This window comes from Anoplopoma fimbria, chromosome 9 (assembly GCF_027596085.1).
Source record: "Anoplopoma fimbria isolate UVic2021 breed Golden Eagle Sablefish chromosome 9, Afim_UVic_2022, whole genome shotgun sequence".
Lineage (NCBI taxonomy): Eukaryota > Metazoa > Chordata > Actinopteri > Perciformes > Anoplopomatidae > Anoplopoma > Anoplopoma fimbria.
The window spans coordinates 6,612,481-6,627,751 of record NC_072457.1 but is presented as its reverse complement, the minus strand read 5'-3'; the positions used below and the strand labels follow the sequence as shown (position 1 = coordinate 6,627,751).

The window sequence follows — 15,271 nt, the reverse complement described above, 5'->3', positions numbered from 1 at the left end:
TTTCTTTCAGTTAGTAAATAGATTTGCATTTATATAACGCCTTTCTATTCTTCCGAACCCTTAAAGCACTTCACACTACAGCTGCATTCCAAATCTTTTTTTTTTTTTAGTACTTACTTTATAAAGTATGTTCTGCTGCATGCAGTATGCACTCAATTGGGACAAACTTCCTCATAACATGGCATCTTGAACTTTTGCCCGGTCACTCGTATATCTGCTTTTTGGTTAGAAAAACACGCTGGCTTGCAGACTGCAAAATGCGACTAGATTTAGCAGAACATCCTGGTGTTTTTAGTCAAACTGCATTTGACATACTATATATTGAGACTACATTGTTTTTGTTGCGTACTAAATAGTATGGCAGTATGGGTATTGGAAGGCACAGTACACAACATCACACCCACCCATTCATACACTAATGAATTAAGCTTCCATACAAGGTGCCAACCTGCCAGTCAGGATCTAATCTAATCCTCATTCACACAATGACACAACAATGTGGGGGTTCAAAATCCTACCCAAGGGCACTTAGGAATAGAGGATCATCAGGTTGGTGGACATTCCGTAAATTCCATTTTTTTCAATACTTTTAAGACTATTTGGGTCAAGAACAAAACGTCAAATGTCAGTCTTGTTTCTGTGCAGACAAAAGTCAGCATGTCCATTTTATAAGCAGCGAAATGTGACCAAGAAAATATTCAACAATGTGTCAAGAGTCAAGTTCAAGAGAATCTTTATTTAAACTTGGGTAAAATTAAACCATCTTTACAACATGTATGCATATTCAGCAGTATGTACAAGTTTGCACATCTTGTTGAGAAAGACAAGACATCTAAAATAGAATTATAAAAAGAGAGTAAAAGTAACTACAGGAAGAATGTGCATGATGAAGACGTATTAACATGGTCCATCTCTCTACAGACAACAGATAAAAAAAATACAAGACAAACATTAGAGAAGCAGACCAGACATCCGTCCATTCGGCTTTGGAGTTAAAAATCAAACGAGCAGAGGAGAATTCTGGGAATTTGAACGCTTAACATCCGTCTTTTCCCTCCTCGTCTCATTTGAATGTACAGGGTCAAGCTTATCTGCAGCCATTTTAGATGACGTCAGCAAGAACGTGTTTGTCAAGATTAGGCTTCATCGAGAAAGTCAAGAAGTTTATAACAGCAGGGGAAAAAAAGTAGAAAAAAAAAAAATCAGTGGCTTTAGAGAACAATCATGTACAAAATGGGGATTCATATTTTGATGGTACGGCCGCATAGAGGAGGAATTGTTATATATACTGTGACCCTTAAATAAAAACACGACAGTGATTGAGGATGAGGAGTGAGCTGCTCTAGCGTGCGGCGGGCAAAGGCTTGCTGTCCAGCAGTTTCTCCACCATGAGCTTGGCGTAGCGGATGCGGCTGGCCAGCTCCTTGCTGCAGCCGAACTCCTCCAGCAGGGAGAGCTTGTAGGTGCGGAACTCCCGCTTCTCGTCGATGTAGGTCACGGCGCCCATCAGCGGGCACAGGATCAGCTTGGTGTGGTCCTGGAACAGAGAGAGAGAAGGGATTTAATGGAAGACAATCAGAAAGTTGTACTCAACGGCGCATGTCAAGACGAGTTTAGAATAAAAGACGTGGTCGGCGTCGTACCTGGAAGAAGTTGATCTGCACGGTGCCGTTGGTGAGGTGCAGGACGATGGCGCTCTTGGTGCGGAACCAGAGGGAGAGGTGAGGAAGACGCGCCAGCTCGTCTCCGTCCCGCCGGGCCATGTTGGCGCCGGCCTTCAGCAGGTGCTCGCTCATGTAGTTGCGGAAATATTTCAGCAGCGTTATCTAGAGAGAGGTGGAGAGAGAAAAAGAGTGGGACAAACGCATAAGAATCCACGCCATGATATGGATCCAATAAAGTGTGACGTGGCTTTAAGAACACCTCCCAAACACTTCGTGTACTGACCTTCTTGTTGAGAGCGGTGGGGAAGGAGCGCACGCTGAGGTAGGACTCGAGCGCCGTCTTGTCGATGTACTGCAGACTGTCGCCGTCGGTGTACATGATCAGCCGCGTGTAGTCGTTGAAGAGCACGCCCACGCTGTTGTCACAGAGCTGGTAGCCTGGAACCAACATTTGAAACATTTGATGAGGATCTCCAATATGAAATTTTAGGCAAGACTCTTAACTTTCAAAAGATGTCAACGCTCTCTGGAGGATAAACTACGTAATGCCGTCGCAATTTCTACACTGGCTAAAACTTAACTTTGGTATTTCACTACAGTAATAGCAGGACAAACACAGGTGTAATCAATATTTGTTACGTCTCGGTGAAGAATGCGACATATCGTCCAGTGAAACAGCATGTTTGAGCGGTGAACGGTTACAAATCAAATGAGTCATTGCATTTGATTAAATTAACTTTGCCTAAAGAGACATTTCAATGGAACAGAGCCAACCATTGTTTAAAGAATAGGTTGCATCACTAATGTATATTAAGTACGGATTCCTGTGTTAACTTGAATTTTTCAAGAAAACTTTATTTTATCATATGCTTTAAGGGTGACTAAAAAAGGGAGAAACGTCTTGACTTGGAAACTTGTGCATTAACTGTGCAGGGTTGTTTAGAAAATGCATGATTTTGTGAAGAAGTGAGCCTTAAACTGGATAAATTACACGTTTTTTTAAATATGGTTTAGTTGTTGTTAAATACAGACCCTATTTACTTCAATTCATTAAGGTTTTTCTGTTATCTGATACTTCGTTCACCGTGGAGGCGTGTGGGGAAATGGTTTCCAGGTATCACAAGGTGAGTAATTGATACACCAAAAAGTTTATTTTGTGGGTGTACTTTTCCTTTATTGTTATCAGTTACACCCTACGGAGTGTAAAATGATCTGCTGTGAGATAAGGTCTATTGGCTGACAATAAATGAGTTTCAATTGTAACACATTTTATGCATTTAGCTTGAAAGCCATTAACCATCTTTTTCACGTTGAGGCCAATTTTTATGTGTTAAATCTAAACTTTACAGTAAAAATATGAATCATCTTTGCCAAATATGTGTTTGCTAATGTCAATAAGGAACCAAAAAAATAAAAAGATGATTCTTGTGGGATGTGGAATCACAGTCTAACACCTAATTGTCTTACCTAATCCATATTTGTCAGAGTAGTCGACCCATTTGCTGATCCAGAAGATGGGAACACACGCGGGATCCTCTGCCTCTTCTGCAAACACAGAAACAGAACAAAGCATTTGTATGAGAGTTGACGAGAGCAGAAAAAAAGACTATCTAGACCTCTAGAATGTGCAACGCTATAAAAGAGGATTCGTCTCGTAAACCGGAGAACCTGCTCTCACCTTGGCAGACGACGGCCTTCTCGGAGGGCTTGGCGGCAATGATGCTGTTGAGCTGCTGCAGCATTTCTTTCAGGTGGCACTCTGCTGGCTCAGGGTCCCTTTAATACACAAGACACAACAGTTATATATAGAAAAATATGACTAGTAAAATCAAAAAGTAATTCTGTATTGTCACACGTTTTTTGGGGGGGTTTTTTTAAGTCAAACGTGAGCACTTCCATCTCAAACATCTCTCACCTTGGCATCTGCTCGTCCTTCCCTTCCACCTTCTCTGTCCCGGCTGTTTGAAAGAAAAAAAACATTTTAAAAAACTATTCGTAGACAAATAGCTTATTTAAGTCGCAGTCATTCGTGTCCTTCCAGGAAGCTCTACCTTTGTTGTTGATGGCCGTCAGGGGGCGTCTCTGGTTGATCTCTGCGGCTGTGGAGGGGGCGATGGAGAACCGCGGGGGCACGGTGAGGCAGGTGGTGGGCAACCTCAGGGGGATGTAGCCGGAGGTGAAGTACTCGTCCGTTTGCAGCTCGGCGATGGTGGGCCTTTGGGTGGGCTCCGCATGCAGCATCCGCTTGATGAGAGACGTCGCCAACGGGTTGATGTGCTGCAGCAGGGAGAGATGGAAAAGCAGGTTATAAATTTATATTTATGAATAAAAAAAAAACATTATATTGAAGGCATTTTGTGTGATACATTAGTCCAGCTTACCCAGGGGATGGTGTAGTTGTTCTTCTTGATGCGATTGTATGTCTCCTTCAGACAGGAGGTCTCAAATGGGGGCTTACCCACCAACAGAGTGTACCTGAGAGGACACAGACAGATCGGAGTGAATCAAGTGGAATAGTGCCGTTTTTTGTTTTTTTTGCATTTATAGCAACAAAATAAGATGTAAAAAAGGTGTAAACTTGTGTGTGCAGACTCACAATATGCACCCGAGCGACCAGACGTCCACTTCATAGCTGTGGCCTTTCTTACAGAGCACTTCGGGGGCGATGTAGTTGGGCGTTCCACACAGGGTCTTCTTCCTCTCGCCGTCAAACTCGATCTTAGCGGCCAAACCAAAGTCCCCTGAAGAAAGACGGACAGTCACGCATTTGTAAAGACGCAGACGAAAAACACATTTGTTTTTGTGTACATTTCCTTGTTTAAAGCTTATCTGTGTGTTTTGCATCCTCGTGAGAACATTCCTCACTGCTCAATGGGAGCCACTCAACCAGGATGACAACTTCCTGTTGTAATTGCTGTGATCCATACTTCATAACTGGACCAACAGGTTTTTTTAAAGAGTCTAGATAAATGTAACTGGCATTCATTTCGAGGGCTGGGAGTTTAAAAATGGTTGGTTTTTTTTGCCAGTTACCTATCTTGACCTCCATGTCATCATTGAGGAAGATGTTGCCCAGTTTCAGGTCCCTGTGGATCACTCTGTTGTTGTGCAGGTACTGGATCCCCTTCAGCAGCTGGGTCATGTAGTAGCGGGCCTCGGGCTCGGTCACAGCCTTACGACGCTTGTGCAGCTCCAACAAGGACTAAAAAACAGACAAAAAGAAAACTATAAAACAATCATATTCTTTCTGAGAGATTTGAACAGGCCACAGTGGCAATAAAGCAGCTTTTAGAGGCTGTAATGTGCAATAGTTTGATTATTAGTGGATACAATGCAAATATTTTGGGGTGGTGTCCATGACAGCACTGATAACAAAGTAAATCAGACAAGTTAAGATTTATGATATGACCCCTTTAAGATGATTTAAAAAAGGTTATTTTAAGGCTTTTCTTGCAATTTAAGCTTTCTCCTCTAGGCACAGGATTGTCCACAGGTTAGAGAGCATGCACACACACACTACACTACACACAATCTCACCCTTCTTCTGCAGATTTCCAAGACAACGAACACGAAGTCGTCGTCCTCGAAGAAGCCGTGGAAACCGACGACGTTGGCGTGGTCGAGGCTCTTGTGGATGGCGATCTCCGAGGTCATCTTCTCCCGCTGGTGCTGCTTCAGGATCAGAGACTTGGGCACGATTTTCCCGGCGAAGACCTGCTTGGTCTCCAGGTCGGTGATTTCATAGCACTTTGCAAAGCCACCCTTCCCCAGGAACCGGCCCCTGGCGTACCGCCGCATGGTGCGCGGATCCACCAGGACGTCGGGGATCTCCTTCAGAGGAGCCGATTTAAGGTCGACATGTGCGGCCGGGATGGCCTGCTTCACGGTGCCTGCACTCATGTTTGATTAAAGTGCACTTCTGCGTGTTTATAAAAGAAACTCCTGCAAAAAGGTTGCCACTATTGTCCACCCTTTCTACCGACCCTTTCAATGCAACTTAATTCAAATCAAAACTAACCTTCTTCACCTTTGAACGCGAACGTCATCAAAAGTCTTGATTTAAAGATTTAAAAACGGAGTGCATAAGATGGGTAAGTTGTTTAAAAACGTTAATTACATATGCAACTAGTCGCCGGAGTCTCCCGTCGGTGGTTGCAGCGTTGCTCCGTCAGTCCCTGTCCCCTTTTTGACAACAGCCTCTGGTACAAAATTTAAAATGCTGCCTCGGTCGTCACGGCGCTCTCTGATTGGTCCGCTCGATTTGAATTCCGAGCCGGCGCCGCAAAGCATCGTGGGAAAAAACAAAACAGCCAATCAGAGAACGGGGAAGGTGGCGTTCTGCGCTGTGATTGGTTCAACGCTGCTTTGCTTGAAAAAAAAAAGTGCTGACGAAAATGATGCAGGAGAGGGATTTAATCAGACAAATGTCAACTACAGTTAATGTGGGGGTTAGTGAGGAAATGTGTTTAAATACTTTACTCAAGTTAAAGTGACAATAGCACCCAGTAAAATCCTTAATTGAGCAATAACTTGCATCCAAATTTAACATTACATACAATTAAAAAAACACTGTGCAATAATAGTTAAAATAGTTTTTTTCTGTCTGTAAATATTATATTTCAGTTATTGTGTTTTTCTACTGTTTTTATTGCTTATTTATAATACTTGTTTTTTTTTTGGTTTTTTTTTGGTTTTTTTCATTTTTTTATTTTTATCTTGTCTTTCTTTACTATGTCTCTTGTGTGCACTTTACTCTATGCTGCTGTAAACCTGCAAATTTCCCCGCTGCGGGACTAATAAAGGATTATCTTATCTTATCTTATCTTATCTTATCTTAAAATGTACTTGATGATCAAAAGTGAAAGTGAGGGGTTTGGATCCATGATTATCTACCATTATAGTTACTAGTTATGTCTTCAAATATGGACATAAAGTTGGCTACTGTACTTGAGTACACTTTTCAGATATACCACTATTTCCATTTTCTGCTAATATGTTATATTGTTACCACAGTAAGCCCATAAATCAACAGGAAGTAATGTATTTTTCTTTGAAAATTGATAAGTAGACCAACAAGTTACCCATGCAGAGTTAATACACTGTTAATCTACACAGCAGCAGTATTTAAAGTAGTAAAAGCAACTACAACATTAAAAGTACTGCTTACGTGTACTGACACCTGTGTGATCCAAACATATATCCGATTATATTTATAATATATCACTGAAAGGCTCATTCTCAGGAAGCTACTTTTACTTTTTATATTTAAGTAGGATACCTTTTGTGTACGTTACTCATCAACTTTTAAATGCAGGGTTTTAACTTTGAATTGAATACTTTTACATTGTGGTTGGTACTTTTTTCTTAGATAAAATATCATTCCACCACAGCCGGCTTAACAGATAGTATGACAGTTTGAATATGAGGCTCAGGAGTTTTTATTTCTTTTCTCACCAGTAAGGGGCAGCATTTCAAGAAATACAGTGTGAAAGGCATGTGATCTTAGTAGGACTGCCACTGCTATTATCTACAGTATCTGTTAACTCACTGGTATTACTCGGCCTCGTGGGCGTTCTGTTTCTACTCACTTAGCACCCTGACACTACTCCTACTCACTCTGTAACTGATAATTATCCTCCTTATTGTCATTACCTTGATCATAATAAACCAGGGTGCACATATAAAAAGCTTACAAATAGCTTAGTGAAACAGATAGACCTTGTGCTGAAAACTGTGCTATGCTAATACATGTAATGCATTTGCTTTATTTTCATTTCTTATTGTTTTACTTAATGCATGTGTAACATATAATTAGGAAAATAATATTCCTGTTTTCCTTTTTCTTGTATTTAAATGACTGCAAAAACGCCAATGTGCATGCATCTTGTATCCTGTGGAAATGGCAAATAAAGTCACTTTAACTTAATGTTATTTGTTTTAGTTTTTTATTTGCATCACTCCATTTGGTGAATGGTCGCACAGGTTGAACACAAACAATATACTTATATTGTGTAATCTTGCACCAACATCCTTGCCATGTAAAAACATGTATTTTTCATATTTTAAAACAAAACAGAATGAACATTAATTCACCAGCAGCACTAATAATATATTTTTCTTCTCTGATGTTTTTGTGCCCACGAGAGGGTTTTATGTCTTTAGTAGATAATAGAGGAACATAAGAGGAGGATAAGTGGAGGAGGAAAGGGCTGATGAATAAAAAGACCACCATGTCATCATTGAGGAAGATGTTGCCCAGTTTCAGGTCCCTGTGGATCACTCTGTTGTTGTGCAGGTACTGGATCCCCTTCAGCAGCTGGGTCATGTAGTAGCGGGCCTCGGGCTCGGTCACAGCCTTACGACGCTTGTGCAGCTCCAACAAGGACTAAAATAAAAAAAAGTAAACTATAAAACAATCATATTCTTTCTGAGAGATTTGAACAGGCCACAGTGGCAATAAAGCAGCTTTTAGAGGCTGTAATGTGCAATAGTTTGATTATTAGTGGATACAAAGCAAATATTTTTGGGGTGGTGTCCATGACAGCACTGATAACAAAGTAAATCAGACAAGTTAAGATTTATGATATGACCCCTTTAACATTATTTAAAAAAGGTTATTTTAAGGCTTTTCTTGCAATTTAAGCTTTCTCCTCTAGGCACAGGATTGTCCACAGGTTAGAGAGCACACACACACACACACTCACACACACACACACTCACCCTTCTTCTGCAGATTTCCAAGACAACGAACACGACACACCTCACACACACGAGCATGTCTCTTGTGGATGGCGATGAGATCCGTGGGCTTGTTTATCCTCTTTGTTCCACTAGACAGTCTTGTGTGTTTGTGTGTGTGTGTGTGTGTGTGTGTGTGTGTGTGTGTGTGTGTGTGTGTGTGTGTGTGTGTGTGTGTGTGTGTGTGTGTGTGTGTGTGTGTGTGTGTGTGTGTGTGTGTGTGTGTCTTTAGCATCCAAAACATCACATGTAAAGAGAAGAGCAATTTTAAAGCACGACTGATATCAATATTCCCCCTATGTATCCGGTGAGCTAACAATGGCAGCTGACATGACAGTGATGAGACAAGAACAAGAAAGGGAAAGCTCATCTAATATATTGGCCCAAAAATTTGAATTTTTAGTATTTTATGTCTTATATATCCTAGCAACATTTGTGGCGACAACGGTAAATGTATACTCAAGGTCCCTAAAGGCACCACAGCAAGTTTCCCAATGGTTACAGGACGTCTTTGCAGAATTCAAAGCATTTTATTTGTTACATTATATACAGTATAATTATAATATCCAGAATCTGTCAGTCCTTCATATGGAGTGGTGAGGGTATTGACTAAATGGTCTTTGTAAAAAGTATACAATCACTGGTATAGCTCCTTTAAGATAGGGCCTACTGAGTAGGAGTGAAAGGTGAGTAATAGAATTTATTTAATATTTTCTCAAAGGGGACAAAAATCACTAAGCTCCTGACTTCAGTGGTGGAGGTCACACAAGTATATTTACTCAAGAACTGCAGCCAAGTACCTGTTGAGGTTGGCCTATTGTACTTAGGCTTGTACTTTTCTATTTTATGTTGGACAATTTAATGCTTTTACATCAGAGGCAACTATTGTACTATTCTCACTACATTTAGCTGGTTAACGGACTTTGAATATCAAGGTTTTTATATAATCAAATATGCTCAAAAATTAGCTTCACTTCAACCAACTGCAGTATGAAAGCTACGTATCAGTCTGCTAATGTATCCATAAATCTAAATCGCTTTGACAGGGATTGTTATTCATCACAAGCACTTTTCATTTTTATTGCAGACTTTGGCAGTATACTTTGCTCCATAGGTCAAATTGGTTGTCTAGTTATTTTATTTGGGAGTATTTTTACACTGAGGTATCAGTACTTTTACAACGATAGAATAACTTTATACACACTTTCATTAGATCATGTAATTTCAGTGTAAGTGTAGTTTATTGGAGTGCATTGGATTGAAAATGTGTAAAACAGGCAGCAGACAAAAATCACAACAAATATTTTATTCACATAAGATATAAAACAATGTATAGCGACACAAAAAATGTGAATCTTTAACATGTATAAAGTGCATCACCTATCAGGGGTCCCATAATAAAACCAGGTGGAGTACTGTGATGACCAGCAACACCTGAGCACGAGCAGTCCAGCTGCAGAGGAACCAGAGTCCACGTCCCTACGACAGGACGCAGCTGTTGTTCTTCTTCAGTGGTGGAGGTCACACAAGTATATTTACTCAAGAACTGCAGCCAAGTACAAGTTGAGGTAGGCCTATTGTACTTTAGGCTACTTGATGTTGGACAACTTAATGCTACATCTCAGCGACAAATATTGTACTATTTTCACTACATTTGGCTTTGAAGATCAAGGTGATATGATCAAATATGCTGTAAGGCTAAATCAAGCACCTATCAATCTGCTATCATGAAATCTAACTTAATTTGGAAGTATACTTTTCCACATAGGTCACATTTTTTATGTAGTTATTTTACTTAGGAGGTATCAGTACTTTTACAACGATAAAATAACTTTATACACACTTTCATTAGATCATGTCATTTCAGTGTAAGTGTAGTTTATTGGAGTGCATTGGATTGAAAATGTGTGAAACAGGCAGCAGACAAAAATCACAACTAATATCTTATTCACATAAGATAAAAAAACAATCTTTAACATGTATAAAGTGCATCACCTATCAGGGGTCCCATCAAACTATTTACTAATAAAAAACCAGGTGGAGTACTGTGATGACCAGCAACACCTGAGCACGAGCAGTCCAACTGCAGAGGAACCAGAGTCCATGTCCCTACGACAGGACGCAGCTAGGTCACACAAGTATATTTACTCAAGAACTGCAGCCAAGTACAAGTTGAGGTAGGCCTTTGTACTTTTATTGATGTTGGACAACTTAATGCTACATCTCAGCGACAAATATTGTACTATTTTCACTACATTTGGCTTTGAAGATCAAGGTGATATGATCAAATATGCACCTATCAATCTGCTATCATATTAATTTGGAAGTATACTTTTCCACATAGGTCAGATTTTTTATGTAGTTATTTTACTTAGGAGGTATCAGTACTTTTACAACGATAGAATAACTTTATACACACTTTCATTAGATCATGTCATTTCAGTGTAAGTGTAGTTTATTGGAGTGCATTGGATTAAAAATGTGTGAAACAGGCAGCAGACAAAAATTACAACACAACTAATATCTTATTCACATCAATCTTTAACATGTATAAAGTGCATCACCTATCAGGGGTCCCATCAAACTATTTATGAATAATAAAACCAGGTGGAGTACTGTGATGACCAGCAACACCTGAGCACGAGCAGTCCAGCTGCAGAGGAACCAGAGTCCACGTCCCTACGACAGGACGCAGCTGTTGTTCTTCTTCAGTGGTGGAGGTCACACAAGTATATTTACTCAAGAACTGCAGCCAAGTACAAGTTGAGGTAGGCCTATTGTACTTTAGGCTACTTGATGTTGGACAACTTAATGCTACATCTCAGCGACAAATATTGTACTATTTTCACTACATTTGGCTTTGAAGATCAAGGTGATATGATCAAATATGCTGTAAGGCTAAATCAAGCACCTATCAATCTGCTATCATATTAATTTGGAAGTATACTTTTCCACATAGGTCAGATTTTTTATGTAGTTATTTTACTTAGGAGGTATCAGTACTTTTACAACGATAGAATAACTTTATACACACTTTCATTAGATCATGTCATTTCAGTGTAAGTGTAGTTTATTGAGTTTATAGAGTGCATTGGATTAAAAATGTGTGAAACAGGCAGCAGACAAAAATCACAACTAATATCTTATTCACATAAGATAAAAAAAAAACAATCTTTAACATGTATAAAGTGCATCACCTATCAGGGGTCCCATCAAACTCTTTATGAATAATAAAACCAGGTGGAGTACTATGATGACCAGCAACACCTGAGCACGAGCAGTCCAGCTGCAGAGGAACCAGAGTCCACGTCCCTACGACAGGACGCAGCTGTTGTTCTTCTTCAGTGGGGGTCTCCTCTTCTTCACTGCGGGTCTGCACACCGAGTCTCTGCGCGGTGCCTTCACCTGTTGCAGCAGCGACCGAAACACCCCCACCGCGTTCCCTCCGGTACGAGCAGACGCCTCCACGAAATCCGCGTCCCACTCGTCCTCCACCGTGGACATGACGTCTGCAGCCAGCAGCACACGACCCTCAGTGTCCCTCAGGTCCGCCTTGCAGCCCACCACGGTGATGTGTGCGCTCCTGCCGCACCGCAGCTCCAGGATCTCGTCGCGGAGCCGCCGCACCTCCTCCAGGGACGCCGCGTCGTCCACCGCGTAAACCAGCGCAAACGCGTCGCTGTGTCGGATGCTGAGCTCCCGCATGGCCGGGAAGGAGTAGCTGCCACTGGTGTCCAGGATCTCCAGACGCATCTTCCCGTACTCCAGCACATGCAGCTCTTCCACTGTGCGGGTGTATTTGTGCTCGAAGCGGTCGTGGAGGAAGCGGCGGATGAGAGAGCTCTTACCGACACCTGCTGCCCCGAGGAACACCAGCCGCACCGCAGATGGAGACGTGGATGGAGACGTGGATGGAGACATGGTGGTGTGATGAGAGTGACCCGGAGAGGACGGCTGTCCCACCCGAGGATAGGCTGGCTGCTGGCGGGGAGCTGAGTCCTTAAAGCACCGGTGATGATGACCAGAGGTTCTGCTGCTTCTCTTTACGCATTTATGGGTATTTATAGGCTGAGCACCTCCTCTCCTCCAATGAGAGCTCTCTCTCTCTCTCTCTCTGTATGTCTCTCTCTCTCTCTCTCTCTCTTCTCTCTCTCTCTCCCTCTCTCTCTTTCTCTGTATGTCTCTCTCTCTGTATGTCTCTCTCTCTCTCTCTCTGTATGTCTCTCTCTCTCTCTCTCTCTATGTCTCTCTCTCTCTCTCTGTATGTCTCTCTCTCTCTGTATGTCTCTCTCTCTGTATGTCTCTCTCTCTCTCTCTCTCTCTCTCTCTCTCTGTATGTCTCTCTCTCTTTCTCTCTCTCTCTCTCTCTCTCTCTTTCTGTATGTGTCTCTCTCTCTCTCTCCTCTCCCTCTCTCTGTATGTCTCTCTCTCTCTCTGTATGTCTCTCTCTCTCTCTGTATGTCTCTCTCTCTATGTCTCTCTCTCTCTCTGTGTGTATGTCTCTCTCTCTCTCTCTCTCTCTGTATGTCTCTCTCTCTCTCTCTCTCTCTCTGTATGTGTGTCTCTCTATATATATATGTCTCTCTCTCTCTCTCTCTGTATGTGTCTCTCTCTATCTCTGTATGTGTCTCTCTCTCTCTCTGTATGTGTCTCTCTCTCTCTCTCTCTCTCTCTCTGTATGTGTGTCTCTCTCTGTATGTCTCTCTCTCTCTCTCTGTATGTCTCTCTCTCTCTCTCTCTGTATGTGTGTCTCTCTCTATCTCTATATATGTGTCTCTCTCTCTCGCTATGTATGTCTCTCTCTCTCTCTCGCTCTGTATGTGTCTCTCTCTCTGTATGTCCCTCTCTCTCTCTCTCTCTCTCTCTGAGGTGAGGCAGAATTTAAAGTGGGGTAATATATGCTGTTAAGACTTAAATTAAAGACCTTTGACATTTGGCAGCATGGAAACATAAATTAAATGTAATGTCTTTTTACTGGTATGTCAACAATCACCAGTCATATTGTTGGGACTCACACTGGTCAAACACACACATGCTCTTGTTTACAGCGAGAATGAGTCATGGAACTTTAAAGCTTCCGTAGACACTTGGAAATCATATCATGTGAACAAGCAAACAAACATTGTCATATATTATCTTCGCACCATATTGTTTACATCTGTGCTGATGAGATGAGGAATCGATACATATGGATATTTGCACAATAGATTATTTCATCATAGCCTACTCAGATAATTCCACTCAAGTAAAGTATCAAAACACAAGAAGCCTTAAAGTATCAGCTCTCACCTTGCTGTCAGTGTTATATATGAGGCCTATTGCATTTGATTACTGTTTACTATGTAAACAGCATTTTAATCTATTCTAGTTGCAACAAAGATTTATTTATTTATTTATTTAAAGTCTCCCTGAAACCCGGATAAGAGAGCAGCATTAGAATATTGGTCCAACAACATAAATATAGGAAAATAATACAAACAGGCTAAAATAAAGTGCTATGTAGAGTATAAATGAGGTCCTGTAAAGATGCATGAACAGGTACGATTCCAAAACTAGCTGGTTGAAAACAATAAATTAAAAGCTAAAATATTGACCAAGCATGCTGTTTTCCAGCTCCTTTAAATAGACTTCAACCAAAACCAACCAAAACTCATTTTCAGCCTTGCTTTGTATTATCAGACCTCAACATGTGTCCCCAGTCAAACTCCCTCTCTACAAGCTGACCTCAAATACCATAGATTGCACCTGATGGCCATAACTTTGGCTCATTTCCCTTATTGGCTTTGCTCTCGGTCCATTATCCCCACATGGTTTTTGTGTTCCTAGAGAATGACCATAAAGAGAAGTCATTCATGCACACACAACCAAGATGCAGACACATGCAGTCATATTAACACCAGGTATTTCTCTGGAATAATTCAAACACATATGTTGTGTATTTACACACACACACACACATGTTCTGCACACATCCTGTTAATAAAAACACTGGAATTAACTTTGTGAGTGTATGAATTTTTAACAACTCAGAGATAATTTCCGCAGCCTGATGATTACTGCCTGAGTGGGCCGCACCAACATGGATTTCTCGAGAAGCACTTAGTGGCGTGCTGGAGTCAGACAGATTGATAGCACAACAGATGGGGATAGAGAAGTCAGTTTCGTACGAGGCCATCAATGGGTTTTTTTTTTTAGATAACCTCCTCATTGTTTTCTCCTGGATCACGCCATTATTATCACAAGATAGGGGACAAAACTCTCCTTCTCTGTCTCATTCTGACCCGCACTGTCTGGCTGGACGTGGCTATCGGTGGGCAAACAGATACTGTGATAAATTTGTTCAATGTGTTCGTGCATTTGGGTACGTGCCTGACTTTGTTCTGTCTCTTATCTCTACCCTTGAAGAAGGTCAGTACTTCCTGTTTAATATAAAGGAGCAAATAAGACAGGAACAATTTAAATACAAAAACCTGCCGATAAACTGACCTGAGCCGCACTTTCACTGGATGCAGCCGTCAGGCATCCTTAAATATGGACCTGTTCACTGGATGCAACTATTTTTTAGGTCTTTTTGCATTAATAGCAGCATTTCCTGCATTTTTTTGCAAAGCAACCACTTGTGTTTCTCTGTATATGAATGCTCAACAATACTTTCAGGAGTAGTTATTAACTTATATACAGTACCAGTCAAAAGTTTGGACACACCTTCTCATTCAACTACTTTGAAGAATCTAAAATATAAAACATATTCTGGTTTGTTGAGCATTTGTTTGTTTACCACATCATTCCATATGTGTTCCTTCATAGTTTGGATGTCTTCAATATTAATCTACAATGTAGAAAAAATAAAATAATATAATAAAGAAAAA

At 41.0% G+C, this 15,271-nt stretch overlaps 2 protein-coding genes across 2 annotated transcripts; both read right to left on the bottom strand.

Annotated features, from left to right (window-relative positions):
• Window positions 1-723: 723 nt before the first annotated feature.
• On the bottom strand, window positions 724-5,866 carry plk1 (polo-like kinase 1 (Drosophila)). The gene is made up of 11 exons (XM_054604293.1): window positions 5,202-5,866; window positions 4,698-4,866; window positions 4,261-4,405; window positions 4,046-4,139; window positions 3,716-3,941; window positions 3,580-3,622; window positions 3,343-3,440; window positions 3,132-3,209; window positions 1,948-2,102; window positions 1,644-1,826; window positions 724-1,537 (listed from the first exon to the last, which is right to left on the bottom strand). Exons 1-11 carry the CDS (start codon window positions 5,562-5,564, stop codon window positions 1,343-1,345), a joined length of 1,749 nt encoding a protein of 582 aa, XP_054460268.1. The 5' UTR covers window positions 5,565-5,866; the 3' UTR covers window positions 724-1,342.
• A 5,848-nt stretch (window positions 5,867-11,714) lies between these two features.
• LOC129095344 (GTP-binding protein Rhes-like) lies at window positions 11,715-12,323 on the bottom strand. Its single transcript, XM_054603753.1, has one exon. The coding sequence runs from the start codon at window positions 12,321-12,323 to the stop codon at window positions 11,715-11,717; it is 609 nt and encodes a 202-aa protein (XP_054459728.1).
• Window positions 12,324-15,271: the final 2,948 nt, after the last annotated feature.

Excerpts from the sequence above, each read along its gene's own strand:
- plk1 (XM_054604293.1), bottom strand. The coding sequence starts at position 5,564 with ATGAGTGCAGGCACCGTGAAGCAGGCCATCCCGGCCGCACATGTCGAC. Across the intron at positions 3,623-3,715 it reads GACGGCCATCAACAACAAAG|CCGGGACAGAGAAGGTGGAA; the intron begins GTAGAGCTTCCT and ends TCTTTCAAACAG. Across the intron at positions 3,441-3,579 it reads AAGGACGAGCAGATGCCAAG|GGACCCTGAGCCAGCAGAGT; the intron begins GTGAGAGATGTT and ends TGTGTATTAAAG.
- LOC129095344 (XM_054603753.1), bottom strand. The coding sequence starts at position 12,323 with ATGTCTCCATCCACGTCTCCATCCACGTCTCCATCTGCGGTGCGGCTG.